This window comes from Geospiza fortis, unplaced genomic scaffold (genome assembly GCF_000277835.1).
Source record: "Geospiza fortis unplaced genomic scaffold, GeoFor_1.0 scaffold265, whole genome shotgun sequence".
NCBI classification, from domain to species: Eukaryota; Metazoa; Chordata; class Aves; order Passeriformes; family Thraupidae; genus Geospiza; species Geospiza fortis.
The window spans coordinates 787,694-804,857 of NW_005054393.1; the positions used below are offsets into that span (position 1 = coordinate 787,694).

General features: G+C 37.4%; 1 protein-coding gene across 1 annotated transcript in view; it reads left to right on the forward strand.

The window, feature by feature from the left end:
- Window positions 1-17,164, forward strand: part of CDK13 (cyclin dependent kinase 13) — a 56,123-nt gene that overhangs the window by 33,731 nt on the left and 5,228 nt on the right. Inside the window, exons 8-15 of the mRNA XM_031060869.1 lie at window positions 864-1,053; window positions 3,963-4,019; window positions 6,740-6,841; window positions 6,959-7,036; window positions 9,104-9,220; window positions 10,144-10,275; window positions 12,566-12,771; window positions 15,647-16,204. Coding sequence (XP_030916729.1) covers window positions 864-1,053; window positions 3,963-4,019; window positions 6,740-6,841; window positions 6,959-7,036; window positions 9,104-9,220; window positions 10,144-10,275; window positions 12,566-12,771; window positions 15,647-16,204 — 1,440 coding nt within the window. The remainder of the gene's footprint in view (window positions 1-863; window positions 1,054-3,962; window positions 4,020-6,739; window positions 6,842-6,958; window positions 7,037-9,103; window positions 9,221-10,143; window positions 10,276-12,565; window positions 12,772-15,646; window positions 16,205-17,164) is intronic.

Here is a 17,164-nt window from a genome sequence, read left to right on the forward strand (position 1 = left end):
TCTGGTTTCTGCATTGCTTACTTCACTCTGCAGGAGCTGCACTGTTCTGTGTGTCCCAGGGTGAAGAAGGGAAGGAATGAAGTACTAAAACGTAGATTGTACTGGGAGTGGTTGTATTGGAGATTGGTTATTGCTACTTCTGAGTCACTCAACACTTTTCCTCTTGAAGAGTGCTTATACATATCGAAGAGCCTTCCTTGGCTTTAATGGTTTTAGTGGTAGAATTATACAGGCCAATGTGAGATAAGACCAGATTCTCTTGTGCTGAATATATGTATGTGGCAACTTAAAATATGAAGTCTGTCTTTGCAGAGCTGCTGTTCCTAGTAGGTTAGTTTTGCTTTCTCATTTTATCCTGTCTTACAGGTATTTCTAGTTTGAGAAGGGCCAGCTTATTTCTGACCCAGTTGCATGGAAATCTTTAAAAAATTTAATCACTGAGTCATGACAGATGAACAGTAAGGCACAATAATGCTTGTACATATTTTGTTTCTAGATTTCCTCTCCAAACTTTTCATAGGAAATGTTAACACAGTTAATTTTTCTTGAAATAAAATGGATGGAGATTGAGAGCTATAGGGAGAGCACATGTTTATCTAGACTAAAGCACCATGTGGTAACATTATTTTTCTTTTCACAAATGTTTGACTAGTATAACCGTTTATATCAAACAGCAATTTATTAAAACTTTTTAAAGTACTATATTTCATTGGACATGAGATAGCTATAAATACTGCAGAAAATCTAAGTAGTTGTATGAAAAATGCTTCTGATTTCAAAAAGTAGGCAACAGCAATTATTTGGACTGCTGTTAAATCAGTTTTTCTGTCTGTTTCTCCTACCCTTTTCCTTTGTTTTTGTAGGTGCATTTTACCTGGTATTTGAATATATGGACCATGACTTGATGGGACTGCTGGAATCTGGTTTGGTTCATTTTAATGAAAATCATATTAAATCTTTTATGAGACAGCTGATGGAGGGCTTGGCCTATTGCCACAAGAAGAACTTCTTGCACAGAGATATCAAATGTTCAAATATTCTACTAAATAATAGGTATGGATATTACTTAAAAGTACGTTACAAAAATTGTATGCTAACAACACCTTTAAATTGTTATTTCAGTCTTTGCAGTTCACCTGATTGGAGTAATTAGCAAAACTTACTTTCCAAATTGCCTCGTTTCTTTAAAATCATTTGCAAAATACTAATTCAGTAGTGCTCCTGCTTAACATGGGAACTTGCAGCTGTGTATTAAACTTAATCTGTGTTTAAAAAGATTCAATTTTAATCCTGCTAAGTCAGAGTATGGGGGGAAAATTATCTGAGTTTAAATATATTAAAATAGAATTGTAGGATGTAAGTGTTTGAAGTGTATTCTTTCTGCCATCTCATTTCAAGATTGCAATGTGGCTAGGCTGGTTCTTCATGATAGTTCTGAGGTCCTCATCATCATCAGTCAGGATAATGCTTTAAAAGAGTATTTGATTAGGCTTGATCAAACATGCCTTAACTTGCAGTTATTGCTATCATCAAAAGGGGAGAATAATTTGTTTTTTACTACTTTAACACATGGTAATTACAAATCATATTAGTAACTGTGGTGTTTTCAATGTGCAGCAGCAGTAACAAATAAAAAGCTAGTGTGAGAATAATGGAGGACTTCATTACCAACTGTTGTGCACCATAACCTGGAATGCTAAATCCAGGGAGCAACATAAGAGCAAGGTTTATAACAGCAAAAAAGGGTATAGTTAAGAAAGAAGAGTAGGTATTCAGCTTCTGGGATTTCTTGTCACAGGAAGTTTTCTGGGTGGTGTCAGGAGTCTCCAAAAAAGATGAGATACATTCAAGGATAAGATCATTAATACATGCTGATGGAGCTGGACAGGGATCCCTGTTTAAGCATCCTTAACACAATGATTGCTGAGTTCCGCGGGTTTCTGGGCTTTATATGAGTTCAACTCGGCCAGCCCGAACTCAAGCCCAGCACGGAACCAGCATAGACGAAGGACAAAAGACGAGAAGCGCTCTTCCCCATGTGGGTGCAAGTATCCGTTTATTGGCTTGAGACAGGACACTCAGGTGGTACGACCACCCAGGTAGGAAAGAGGCCGTGGTCCCCTTGCTGTGGGGTTTTGTGCCCAGGGGAGAGGGGGCAGAGAAAGAGGACCGTGGCCAATGGGATGCCAATGGGGAGGGGCCACCCGTGGAACAGACCACCGAACCAGGTATGGAAAGGGAAACCTGGGGGAGAGACCATCTGATAGGAAGGGGCACCACACCATCCAGTGACTCAGTAATATTTCTCCTATCACCTAGTGCAAGGACAGCTAGATGCAATACAACAAATGCTTGTGGGTAGTGATTGAGGGAGATGAGCCCCAAAGAGAATGGTTTCACATGTTCTTCCTAAAAATCTACTGCTGCTGTTGGAGATGAAATACTGGGCAAATTTGATCAAGGGTCTATTTTTTCTCTAGCTTTCTCCAAATTAAATTTGCTATTTCTTCCTCCTTTTTCCCTTAGAGTGAACTAACACTTGACTGCTTTCAACTCTGTATCCTACTGCAGCCGTGTCAGATTATGATACAGATTCTTAAACAGATGTACACGTTCCTCCCCATTACTCACTGTGCCCACACACTTAATCGTATTATCTGCTGATCTCCATTAGTGTTTCTGTGTGCACCTTTGGGAACTCAGAAGCTGGGCGTAACCTGAAAGTGGAGAAGAGTGCCTTATGGTAGAGAAGGAACGTGTTATTTTACTGTGTTCTCCAATCCAGGTTGTAGAGTAGGATTTCCCCCCCTAGAACAGTGTCTGAGCATCCTTAGGTTTTTCCACCAGCAGCAGAAAAACATGATAGTAGATCTGAATGATTTTTTAAGCCAGTGTTTCAAAGATCCTATTACTAGTTACAGCCTGAGTCCAAACATGTGGATTATGTATCTTTTACATAGGCAACTTCAACGAATTTTAGAGCAAATACAAATAATCTTCTACAAATATATTCTCAGAAATAAGCATACAAAAGGGGAACATTTCTTTGTTTATGAGTGTTTTCCAAGAAATTAGAGTAAAGGTCTGAGGAGGAAAGTGGATAGAAACTATAACCTGTATATAGTATCGTCACAAAATTGTCATGTACATGCTGTTACCACAAAATTGTCATACTAGCAGCAAATCTTGCCATAATTTGATAAAATAGCATGTATTTGAAAGTGATGGGAGTTATTAAAGTTTATCAGTACAGAAAAGGAAAACCACATATAACAATCCAACATTCATTTAGTGTATTAGAGAAGCTTGCAGATAGCTTTCTGTTTGAATCATCCAGACGTTACAAGTAGTGGGAGTTTCTGGTCATAGAGCAGTGGCTTTTAGCTGTGGGAACTGCCAGGCAGGAGCTCTGTATCTTCTACTCTTCCCCTCATATGTGAAAAACTCAGGAATGGGTTAGGGGTTATGTTATTCAACAAGTTGGTTGCTGATAAAAGTAGAAGCCCTTATCTGGTCAGTCACCCTGATGTTAAGGCTGTATTTAAAATGTACAAGAGCAGAACAAGACTTTAATGGCTTCCTAGAGGGAAGTATGACTGCTGATAATTGTTTGTTGTACAAGTACTCATGCTAGCAGTAAGGCCTGAGAAAATAGCGGTTTCTTCCCTCAGTTTTTTCCTGCAGAGTTACTGACTGGAATATTTTATGGTATAGATGTAAATTTTTACTGTCATCCAGTAATGTAAATGCCATTTGATAAGCATACCCAATTTTGCTTACTTGTTTTTGCTATTCAGTGAGTTAGCATACTGTTTACTGAAGAGATGCAGAGATAGCAGAGCATTGCCTCTTCATTAATGTGGTTTGGTGAAGATCAGTCACAGCTGTTTCAGTCTTAAACTTTTGGGGGAAGAAAGCTTAACAGGATTAGCCACTAAATAATTCTTTGCTTTTTCCACCAGAGGGCAGATAAAGCTCGCCGACTTTGGGCTTGCTCGGCTGTACAACTCAGAAGAAAGGTAAGATACAATTACACTGTGAAAAAGCATTCAGAGGTTTAATCTTTTTGCTTAACTATTATGAGGGACAGAAGACTGTTTTGTTTAGAGGAAATGTTACTGTACTGTAATACAAGTAATTGCTTTGGAAAGTGACAGAAATACATGTTGTCTTATACAGCATAAAACCACAAAAGTCTCTTTGTGCGGGTGTATTGCTTTTCCAGGTGTTCTGGATAAATAATGGTAGAGACTGGCCATATATTGATTGGAAATTAACTTACACTCCTCAGTTTCTGGTCCTGTAAACCTGAGATATATTTCTTCTGTTGGTATACCAAAGATGTTATTTAGGGAAAACAATTTTTTTTTTTTTTTGCTGGCACAAAGTATCATACAGCTCCTATTCAATAAGCATTACTAAACATTACTTTTGTGTAAGATTTAACTTTACATTTCAAGAGGTTCATTGTATTCTTTAGGCAGTCAGTGCTGTTGAATCTGCTGGAAACAGAGATACAAGTTTAAATAAAAGTTATTCTGAAACTTCTTGTGACTTGTGCTTCTGTTGTTCTTGGCTTCATTATGCTCATACTTCAGGAAACAGGTGCACAGATTTTTATGATTAAAAACTTCAGTATTTAGTTTAATGTAGCATTTGTCATGTGGAACTAATGTTTCAAAATCCAGGCGGGATGTTCGCTACATTAATATGTCCATGAAGTGGTTGGATACAGAGATGTTTGGATACCTGACCTTACTTTGATTTCTGCATGTCTAATTTGAGAGATACTATCCATAATGTTAGCTTTATGGGTTTATTGTTTTCTACACAGCTGTTATGTTGTTGATAAATGTGTTAGCGTTAGTTTCACTGAGCTGTTGTCTCAGAACTCTTATTTCAGGAAAATATGCTTAAGTACAGTTATGAAAACTGTTGAGTGTAATAGCTAAGCGAAATAATCGTAAGCATCTGCTAGCTATTTATCTTTATGTTTGAATGTACTTAATAATAAAAGGATGTTATCCTACCTTCTTGTTTTAACTCGCATCAAACTGGCCTAATGGGGTTTTGTCCTCTGGTTTACCATGTTTTGCTTGGGTCTTTTTAATGTCTGTTTTTAAATTAATTTAAATTTTCTTTGTAAAACTCACTGTTCATTAAGGATTAATGGTTCAGTGTCCTTATAATGCCAATAACCCATTTTACTGTACATGAAACAGCAACATTATTATGCTATTATGCATAAATGACACCAAGATTAAGATTTAATTAAGCTAGCTAATAGAATTGCCCGTTAAACATAGGAGAATAATTAGAATCTCAGTAGATTTTCGGCAATTCTTTTGTCATTAGTTTTTCTTCTGACCTGCGTTAACAGATAAAATTAATGTATATCAACAAGTGTATAATAGCTGCTGTTTTTTAATTCATGTACTTTGCATTTGGTTTACTGTTGTTTAGAATTTAATATTGTTTGAAAGGGTACAGAACTTAGTAGGAGCATAATGGGGAGGAAATAAAAATTTAAGTACGTTCCTATTTGGTTGTTGTAGTTGGGGTCCTTTAAATGTTATTCTGGTAGATTTAATGTGTTTGGAGTAGGAGGTATGACAGATTGCATGACAAGACAAGTGTTCAAATAAAAACCACCATATACTAATACATATGAGCAATGTATCTGTAGAGATAGTCCATACCATGTAAATATTTTGTAGGGAATGTTTGCTTCAGAGATAAATATGATAAATGATGGAATTGTTTCCAAAAACGTGCTACCTTTTAAAAAGGAATTGATGTCATGTGCCTTAATGAAAGAAGGACTCAGATGATTTTACAGAAGTGATACCTGTTCTACTGAGAAAGAATGCTATAAGAGCTTGTTAGGCTTCATTCTGTGGTTGTTCATACTTATTGTTAGTCTTTCTGTTTGGAGTTACCTCGTGTTGGTAACTAGAAAAAAAGTTTCACCTAGTGAAAAACTGAAGAAAACTGAAAGAATTCTGGAATCACTTTTAAAGCACCCTGGTTGAAACAAAACCAAAATCAAACATCTCTTTTCTGCTTTCTATTTTGAGCTGTTGATGCTGTAGTTCAGCCTGTGCACAAAAAAAATGTGTGTCTTTATTAGTATAAATCTTTGCTTTAGTGGGAGGATGGAAAGGATTATTCACAGTTACCAAAATTTCTGGTTAGAGCTGTGGAGAATTAAAGATGTTGTGAAATATAGGAAGATACTAGAGGCATTTCAGGCTTTGGAATCAAAATTGGAATGATGCAGTTCCAGAAAAAGGCTTTTATGTTTTTGTTCATACTTAAAGAGGGAAAAGTGACTTTTTCCTTCTTTTTAAAGTGCTTGTAGAGGTCCTGTATTTAGTTTGGTAATAGCCAATAGGTGCATGAAAGTTACTGGTTTTATCTAAGTGAGTCCTGCTCCTGAAACGACTAGCAGTGTAATAAATACACAGTATTGCTTTCTGAATAATAATGGAGATACACTATTCACATAGTATCAACGTGGCTGTGTGATTATTATTTATATCTTCAATCTGACTGTTTGTAGCCTTCATCAGGTAGCTGTGTTTCTTTTGTGCAGTTACAGCTTTGCTGGACTAAAAAGAGAATGGAAGGTTGTACTGTTCTTGAACAGCATCACAGAAGTAAAGTCCTTGAGGTATCATTTTTTTAGAAGTGTGATTGTACTAAAATGATAGTTCTCTCTTTTTCCTCCTTCCAACAGCCGACCATATACCAACAAAGTTATTACATTATGGTATCGGCCTCCTGAACTTCTCCTTGGGGAAGAAAGATACACACCAGCTATTGATGTCTGGAGCTGTGGGTAAGAGTTTGGATAGAAGCCTAGCAAGGATAAAAACAAGCCAGAAATAAATTTTAAAGTTTCTGTCATTCTGTACTGAAAGCTGTAATCATGGAATTTTGCAAAACTGTTTTACAGTTGTATCCTGGGTGAACTTTTTACAAAGAAACCAATATTTCAAGCAAATCAAGAACTTGCTCAACTGGAACTCATAAGGTAACTAGCAAACACTGCTACATAGATGCCTCATAAACTGACAGGTTTCTTTTCTTAGTGTTCTGAGATAATGCACTGCAAATACTTGCAAGTGGTCAGTTAACTGCCCCGAGTGAGATGTTAGAGGTTTTGAGGGGCATTTAACACAAGTGACTTTGGCCCAGACATGAAGGATTTTTTGTGAGTGTTCTGTGTTCTTAGCAGTGTACCATTGACCAGTAAGATGGGATTTTGTAGAGTAGCTGGAGTTGCTTATTACTGAAATTGTAAAGAGAGAGTAATCAAAATGTCTGTAATTTTTAAGATGATGTTGCAACTTGCTTGCAGCAAATCAGAATGAGGACATGGACAATAATAAGGACAAGTGGGATTTGGGAGGAACAGGTTTTTGGCATGCTGCTGGCCATGAGTTCTTGTTTCGAGCCTACCATTTACACACCTTAGCTTTATTACTTTTGTGGGAATATTTCTGTTTCTTTAAAAACTGCCAGACATTTGGTGGACATAAAAATTCTGTTTCTTTCCTTGTTCTCAATAAATTATAGAATGATTTAGTGGAACCAGAACATCTTTTTCTTTCCCTTTATTCAGCAAGCAAAATCTGCTCTTGACTCTGATATCATAATTGACATTATAAATGAGGAGAGGTGCTCTTCCTAGAAATAAGGGGAAAAGGGGGTGAGTCCTACAGAACTTACAGAAAGTGAACAGTAAATGGTCAAATTAACTTACTAACAAATATTACAAAGTTATATACTGACATGTTTTTCAAAACAGATTGAACAGTAGCATGCTTCTGTGTAATGTGTTATTAGCTGGCCTGAATAAATGAAGGTTTTAGGTGGTGCAGAGCAGATCAGTGGTTCTTTTTGGCATAAGAAGAATTAAACTCATGAGTTTGGGAGTTTTTGGTTTTGAGCACTAGATGGCATTGAAGCACATGAGAATGAGTAATTCAAAGTTTTTCTTTGTGTTTTACCTCTGGTACAAAACTAAAACTTTGTGATGTCCTCCTGCTGGAAGCTTCTGTTTGTAGCTCATTTCCTGTCTTCACTGATGCTATGCATTTTTTGCTGTTTGAACATATCAGTTTTATGAACATCTCTGCTGTAATTGTGTTGCAGCCAAAAATTCTACATTTATCTTTTCAAAATTTATCAAAGATAGATGTGAGGTACATTTTGATAGTAAGAGATTCATTATTTTTATTCTCCCTCCTGAAAATTACATACACCAACCAGTGTAAAGTCAGATTGACTGGCATCGCACCTGGGGCATAAATCATTAGGTCTCTTACACTAGCCATTTAAATCTTACGAAAAGGAGGGCTGAACTAGGAAAAAGTATTTGCAAAATGTCCTTTTATGACTGCATGAGAATTTGAAACCTTGCATATATGGAAATACCATATTAGCTCTTCTGCTTAGAATTGTAGTGTTGATCAATTTGTACTTAGCTATTGGAAAAAAGGATGGGGATGGAATGTAGGGCATAAGAGTATTGGCAGCTCCATTTCTGGAGGTAGATGAGGCTTGAGGCATAAAACTCATAACTGAAGTAAAAAATACAGAGGTTTTCTCTGTATAGTGGTTTATGCCTTTAGGACTTACTTGATTATTTGGTTTTTTTCCCTTATGTCTTCAGCATTAAATAAATTCTCAGCAAAAACTGCTTTTTCAGCTATTTGGTATATCTTTCTTCAGTGGTATTGGGAACTAAGGACATAAAAGTTACTCTAAATGTGGGCTATCCAGTTTTTCTAGTCAGATACCTGGAGAACTCTTCAGATGTAGTTGGTTACATTTTGGAAAACACTGGTGTAGAGGATGTTTGGGCTGGACTGAGGCAGAAACAGTAAGTTTAGTCTGTGTGGGGTGATCACCCTTTGTAGACAATTCACCATTGTTTAGTGGTGTTGGGCATTTGACAGTGGAGAAATTTTAGCTAAAAATAACCTGAACATGAAAATTGAAAATGCTTCTTGTTTTCACTGTACTTGCAAGAGCAAAAATGTGTTCACTTGTGGTTTTGGATCTCATACCCTTTTCTCCTTTCTTTTTGGTACAGCCGAATTTGCGGAAGTCCTTGTCCAGCAGTGTGGCCGGATGTTATAAAATTAGCTTACTTCAACACAATGAAACCAAAGAAGCAGTATCGTCGAAAACTGAGGGAAGAGTTTGCTTTGTAAGAATGAAGAATTAGTTTAGTCAACTGTAATAGCATTAAGTTTTCCCAGAGACTTTATGAACTTCAGTATTTTCCGGAGAACGAGCATAGATCAAGTGTAAAGAAAAATGGCTTTAGGTTCTTGTCCTTCCCATGGTACCCACTGAGCTTGTATTAAACCTTATTTAATAGGAGCATCAAGAAGAGGAAAGAAGGCCCTAAAATTTCAGCCACCTGTCAGCTTTCACCTAAGGAAATACTTGTTTGGTACACCTGCTTGTTGCCCTGTCCAGAAAACAACTGAAAGTACTTAATTGTTTTTTATTGGTAAAACTGGCTACAGCTAAATATGTAGTCTGGTTAACATTAGTCTTTTATGTCATAAACTCATTCAACACAGAGGAGTTACCTGAACCGTGTGTTCTAAAGTACTACCAGTGGACTAGTTTTGTGCATATATCACAAGTGAAAGGTATGGAAAACAGCTGTTAGCTTATTTTAAGGGGGTTGTTCCCCTCCTTCAGGTGCAGTGGGTTTCAAGAGAAATGCATCATCCTGTTCATACTGATGAGACTAATATCTTTGAAGCAATAGAATTACTGTCTGTGAATCAAGCAAAAGTCTGGTGGTAAATTTCAAAATGTAAAAATACACTCTTAGCTTTAAAATGTGTGTGTTTTTTTTGTAAGTACAAGGTTTCAAGCAATGAAACAATACAAGGCGAAGAAAGCTTGGGTTATATAATAGCACAGGTAGTAAAAGGTGAAGTGTATTTCTGCCTCTTGCTATCAAGCTCAGGTTGTGGGTGTGTTTTGTTAGTATTTAAGTTACTTGAGGACTTACTGATCATCTTGGAAGGGGTGTGTTCACTAAAATTTTTCACAGATGTGTGTGATACAAAATAAAGATGTGACGCTTTCCTCTGTTTTGCACTTTTGTAGCATCCCACCAGCTGCATTAGATTTATTCGATTATATGCTTGCCCTGGATCCCAGCAAGCGCTGCACAGCTGAACAAGCTCTTCAGTGTGAGTTTCTGCGAGATGTGGAACCATCTAAAATGCCTCCTCCAGAGTAAGTAATTTCCACTGGTGTAATGGTACTGACCTCTAGGAAGTGTGAACATGCACCCGTTTCAATAAGTTCATTGTGGTTCAGTAAGGGAGATGGTGGCAGAAATGTTGAAAGTTTATATGCAGTTTTTTATATATATTTATACAATTGTTGAAAGGTGATTCTGCAGTAAAATGCTTGTGTAGCTAAGTGACTCATACAGTAGATAACAGAGTTGGCTTTGTCATTCCTAGAACTAGTTATTGAGTTACTACCTTTAAAGAAAATACTCTTCTATGAATGTTTCTAATTTAAACTGTTATCTCAGTTTATCAGTGTCTACTTTTTCCAGGGATTTTGAGATCCTCCATTTATCTGAATTGCTGTCTTTGATGATAGAATGACAGTGGGTATAGAGTTCTGCACAGGTACCTGAGAGTTAAAGTGAAATACAATACATTGTTTCATGAACCAGATGAGAGCCTTGGTTTTACAGGCAGGAAAAGTGAAATTGTGCAGGGTTGTTACTGTCAGTTTCTCTAGAGGAAGTGTATTACAGTGTCCTGTAGGATTTTTGCAGTGACTTTGCAGTCATTTAATCAGTACAAATAATATTGGAGCATGTCCTAAGGAAAACAATGAAAAGGACCTAGAGAATCTGCAGGTCTCATTCTTTCCTCAGTATAGTTGTCAGAACATAGAATCCATGATACTGTTTGAGTAAACTGAGCCTTCAAGGCAGCCGGTACTGACATCTTTTTATCTAAGGATTTTTTCATCTAAGGATTTTATTAAAATTCTTTCTAGACTTACCTGTTATATACACAAAATTGTTGTACAGAATCACAGAATGGGTGAGGTGGGCAGGGACCACAGTGGGTCATCTGGTCGAGTCTCTGTGCTCAAGCAGGGTCATGCCAGAGCACATGGATTGTGTCCAGATGGTGTTTGTTGTTTTGCTCTCTGGGCAAACGTTACTAATGTTCTGAAACATGAGCCAAAGAGGTTTCATTGCCTGAATATTACTATATCACTGTGTGAAAATCAGAAATCAGCAATCTCAAGCTGCTTGCTGAAGTTTCAAAACCACTTGTACAGTGTGTTGCTTATGGGCATTTTAAAGTAAGTGAATGGTAAGATCATCTTTTCTTCCCATGCATCCATCTAGAATGGATGTGGTAATGCATCCATTCTAGAAGCTGATATATGGAAATTCAAAACAAACTAGTCACTGCTGTCCTTTTAAAAATTAGGAGGAATCACACTTTTTTCTGGCACACCACAGGAAGGTGTTGACTGTTCTCTTGAGAGACTGAAGTTCTGTTTCAGGAAGGAGCAGCTGTTCATCCAGAGAAAGTGACATGCAGATTGGGAGGACCATAGGATACTTCTCACAATGAGTTCTTGCTTCCAGTTGTCTTTCAGAAAATACTTGGCAGGTGGAGGGAGAGAATAAAGGAAGCAGTTGTCATAATTGCCTTTCCAGTGTTTCTTGTCATTTGTCAGCTAATTTTTCCATGTTTCTGGGTGGCATAACTGCTAAGGTAGTTAATATGTAATAGGAAAACATAAACCATTATTTTTACTGCCCATCTCAGTATTTCTCTGGGTCTTTGTGTTCCTCAGGAAATCAGAATTGAGATGCCTGCAGGGAGCTATAATGGGAGGACAGAATTGGTGGCAGATAAATTTCTTAGGAGAACTTTGCCTCTGCATTCGTATGTCTTATATAGGATATCCCCTGTTCTTCTTGGTATCCCAGCTTTGGTAGTGTCAAGTGATATTTATTCGTGCAGCTTATATTGCAACTTTTTCCTTTTTTCCCTCATGCTTTCTTGGTTGCCTGAGCTATACACTATAAATACTAGATAGCCATGTCTATTACTGTGGACAAATATGTGACCTAATGGCTCAGCAGTACTTTTATAAGCAGACAGAAGGACCCTGAAAAAAATGTTTTCATATTGATAACTTAGTTATTTGGTAGTATGCAAGTTGTATATTTCATAGCAACTCTGCAGCACTGATTTGAAGTTTTGAATTACACAAATAATTAGGAAAATAATTCTCATTTGAAGATACTTTTTCCTCTTTTCTGCCAGAAGGACATATGCTTCTGAAAGAGGCACTCAGTAAATAGTTTTCAGCCAGAAAAAGCAGGTCTGAGAATTTGCTGCCTTTTGAACGTTTCCTGATGTATTTCTGGGTTTCGGAAGTTACATTATGTACAATTTAAGTGTTTTTACCAGTATGATTTAAAAAAAAATTAAAAATAGGAATAAAACTGATTATCTCCAATCATTCTTTGCAGCCTTCCCTTGTGGCAGGATTGCCATGAGCTGTGGAGTAAGAAACGCAGAAGACAGAAGCAGATGGGCATGACTGATGACTCTACAGCAGCTAAAGTCCCTAGGAAGGATCTGTCTCTAGGCATGGATGAGAGCAGAACCAACACCCCACAAGGCATGCAAACTTCTTCCCAACTCAAAACTCAGGGCAGCTCTAGTGTAGCACTTGGTCAGTAATATTTTCAGTTCTTATAATTACCTACTACTTGGATTGCACCTCTAGAAATTTTAGATGTTATTTACAGAGTATTGGCGTCTCCTGGATTCTTGAGGAAGGAGCAGGATTGTAAGTTTAATCTTCGTTACAAAAGATTTGCCTTTGCTTTTGGAAACGTAAGTGTTCCTTTCCAATTTTACCTAACTTTTCAGCCTGGTCAGAGCAACTAACTTGCTTGCTCTGTATTTTGAGGGGATTTTAGCTCTTGCTCATCTATGATTCTTTGGTAATTCCACAAGCCAGTTCAAAGTTTCTCACGATCTCCATAGATTGGATGAGCTTCATTGGTATTGATGAACTGGTCAGAAGGCAGAGTTTAGAATAATTGTCATTTTAAATGGAACAGATTCCATCTGCATGTTATGTTAGTCTTCAGCTTTCCAGGTTGTTGGGGCTAAATCAAGTTGTAAAAAAAAAAATAAAACAACAACAAAAAAAACCACCAAACACCAAAACCACACCCCCAGAAGCTGGTATAACGTGAAGTATCTACCTCTGTGAATTGCACTGCCAGTAATTCTGAAACTTTAACAAAGTATCTTGCTTGAGACAAGTTTTACAAATATAACAAAGTAGTGGTTCCAGTATCGAGAGTGTTTGAGATACTCAGCAGTTAAGTGATAGTTCTTAAAAATATGTAATAATACAAAGAGTAACAACACCAAATGGATACCTTTAAGTTAAATGTTAGACCATTTTTGATTGTGCAAAGTAAGCCTAAATCCTATGGCACTGATAGAGGAGTTCAGCTAAAATACACAGTTTATGCATTCTTTGCAGCTGACAATTCTGTATACTAACCATCTTGAATCAACCCTTAATTTAACAGTAGAGCAGAGCTCCAAATATTCTGTGCAAGGATACATTGAAAGTAGTTGTTTTGATCATATTTTATTGCAATTTATTGCCTCTTGCTCTGTTCATCTGGTTTCTCACTGTAAACCAGCTGCAATATTCTGCTAATCCATATGTTTAGGCTAAACTTTTGGCAGCATTTTCAAGAATGACTTTCTGTAACTTTTTCTCCCATCAATGAAACTATATTAGAAGTTTAAAGAGTCCAAAGGATAGTTAATTTCTTTGTGCTTTTATGACATAACAGCCTGATGAGAGACTACTATTAGTCATTAATACTGACTATGCAAAAAAAACGAAGCAAATAGACAAGGAATCATTCTGACCTATATTGCTGTTTACCCATATGTACACAGAAAAATATGTCTAGGTAGAAAAGAAGACAATTTAATTTTTAGTGGTGCATAGAGGCATTTCCTGTATTAAACAAAACACTTCTGAAAGTCATAATGCACCTTAGATAATATTATTAATAAGACACATTATATAACTCTATGACCAAATACATACTTTAACCAAAACTCTTGCATTTGTTTCTAAGCACCCCAACAGGAGAGCTTAAAAAGACATTGTATCAGTTCCTAATGTTCTGATCCATGAGTGGGACCCCTGGATATTGCATTTTGCAATTTAACAGGAACTGTTCAGAGCTCAATAATTTTGTTATGACAGATTTCCCAGTATACAGTTTCCTGTTAGAATGAACTTAAAGCTAACCAAAGAGTATGGAACAGGTAGATTAGTTTCCCTGTTTGGCATTTTTCTGATGAATTTTCACTGAGGGTCTGAGAGAAGTTTTTAATGTTGAGTATACTATCCTCAGATGTGGCAAAATCTTCCATTAATCACAACATCTGAGTGAGAGTCAGCATAAGGCGTAAGAAAATTGTGATTTTTTTTTTTTTTTGTATTGCCAAATAGAAGATGGATTATATTAATATTGATGCAAAACAATTTTGAAGTCTCTGGATTCCTCTTAAGTGAGTTCCAAGTGCTTGTATCCTGGTGCCCATCCACAAGTAGAGTTGTGGGTTGTGAGTTTTGCAGCACTTTCCAGCTGTGCTGTTCTTAAATCTTGCAAGGCATATACTTAATATTTTTGTGTGTCATGCATGGCTTCTAATCTGCCATGAATTAATATATTACTAAGATAGCACAATGGCAAGGATAGAAGAGGACTGAATGTGCTGACCTGGGTTAAGAAAAAATCAGAGCTCAGCCAGCCTGCTCACACTCATTTTCTAACTTTTAACTGCTTTCTTCTCTAAATCATTTGCTCATAGGGCATGTTGCAATCCATGCTGCTTCACCACAGTGGATGTTTGAAGCTGAAAAACTACTTTGATATTGAAACTTCATTATTCATATTACCCTGCATCATCGTGATCTGCTCTTATTTGTGGCAAACTACATTTAATTGAAATAACTCTGTATTATCACATGTTTCTTGCTACTGAGTGATTGACTTCTTCTCCCTCAAAGTTTGCACTTATAATGTGAGCTCCTAGGCCACATAGAGCCAGGTGGGCAGATGTTAAAACCCAGATGCCGAATTAGAATGGTCTGGAATATGACTGGAAATGGATTTTGCAGATGGCTACTTTTCAACAAAAGGTTGTGATATGTCAAAGATAGGAAGTTTTATGGGGATTGGAAGTCTAATAGCTGCCTAAAGCAGGTGGCCTTAAGCCCCAACTTAGTTGTATTGTGGAATATTGAGCTCTAGCTTGGTGTTTTTCCATCTAAGTGTGTGCATGTACCTCATGGAAATCACTTTGGTTATGGCGGATCTTACTGTTCCATTTCCTGTTGATACTCCCTAAAGACAGTTAATATGTAGAAGTATTCCATTTCTGTGTTGTCCAAACCCATGCTTTGCCAGTCGTGTCAGCCATGCTAGATTAGTCTTCTTTTGAGTTTCTGAAATATGCCAGTTCTAAATAATACTTAAAAACACCTTTTTTGTCTTTAGCAAAAACAAGCACTGGACAGCAGTTAAACCAGAATGAAGTGGCAATCCTGCTAAACCTGCTACAGTCTAAAACAAGTGTTAGTTTGGCACAGTTTGCCCAAGTATTGAATATTAAGGTAAACCCGGAGACTCAACAGCAACTAAATAAAATAAATCTTCCTGCTGGAATTTTGTCAGCAGGTGAAAAACAGTCAGAACAGCAGCAGCCACCACCGCCTCCGCCACCACCTCCAGAGCAGGAGCCTCTAAAACAGCCGATGGTCACACAGCCCCCTGTGCCACCTGCTCAGCTGGGTCAGCCTAAAGTGGAGACTGATGCTGCCCAGGCAGCTGTGCAGAGTGCATTTGCTGTTCTGTTGTCTCAGTTAGTAAAGGCTCAGCAAACAAAACAAAAAGATTTTGTGTTGGAGGAGAAGGAAAATGGATCAGGAAATGAAATGTCATTACAACTCAGGCAGCCTCCAGAGCCCGCCACTCCTGTGTCTGTCAGCCGGGACGACGTGGAATCTCCGGCACCTGGCTACCCACATCTGATCAAGTCATTATATGTGTCTGCAGGTACTGAAGACCTTTATTGCTAACCAGCAAATACCTGGAGCACTGGAGATGTAATAGTTTGGGAGTAGCGAATTAACATGTTTGCCATATGAATCTGTGTGAGTATAGGAGATTAAATTGATTTGGTCACATTTTACATCTGGATCAGAGAATTCGTTTTAGTCTAACAGGTGCCATGCAGACAGAGCAAGCAATAGCTAACCTAAGAGGTGCACAAGTATTAGTGATGAAATATTAATCATTATTGTAGGGGTTGGGGTTTTCTTAGTGGTGAGTGTGGTGGTGAAGACAGTCTTTTCTAGCAGATGCAGAGATGTAATTTGCCAGTTTTGACTATGTGTTTAGGTAAAGCTTATTTTCATGAGACAGTATTTTATTTTAGGTTCTATTGCTGACTAGAGCAGTTCTGTAATGTCAAATTCAGTGGTTACCCTTAACTGTCACACACACCTGGCTAAAGGTTTCCATAGAGGTATAGTAGTGGCTTCTGTAGTCCTCTCACAGTTTAGAGGTCTGTTCATATTTTTGGCTTGCAAATTCAGGTTATTTTATTGTTTTGTGGTGTTTGCAGCTGCTGAAAGAAATACTCTGAAGTGCTTTGGGGCTCTTCTTGGAGGATTTCGGGGGGTTTTTTGAGAGGTGTGCTTTTTTTGTTTTTGTTTATTTTAAACCTTGAGTTTTGCTGCTCTTTGATAGGGTGGCCCTTTGAGACTTCTATCCTTATCTGTGAATCTTGATCCTCCTTTGAATTTTTAGTGTTTGTGTTGCTTGCGTTTTGTCCCAGTTGTTTGCTTTTGATATGGGTTTTTTTAAGGAACTTGTGCTGTTTTTCTTTAACTTGACTGCTTGATAATCTTTAAGGAGCAACCTGCATCATGCTCCTGAGCCAAATGAGCTGTTGCCAAATTTTGTCCAGAATAATCTGTATAATTATTGACAAATTTAGCTAATAAATTCATT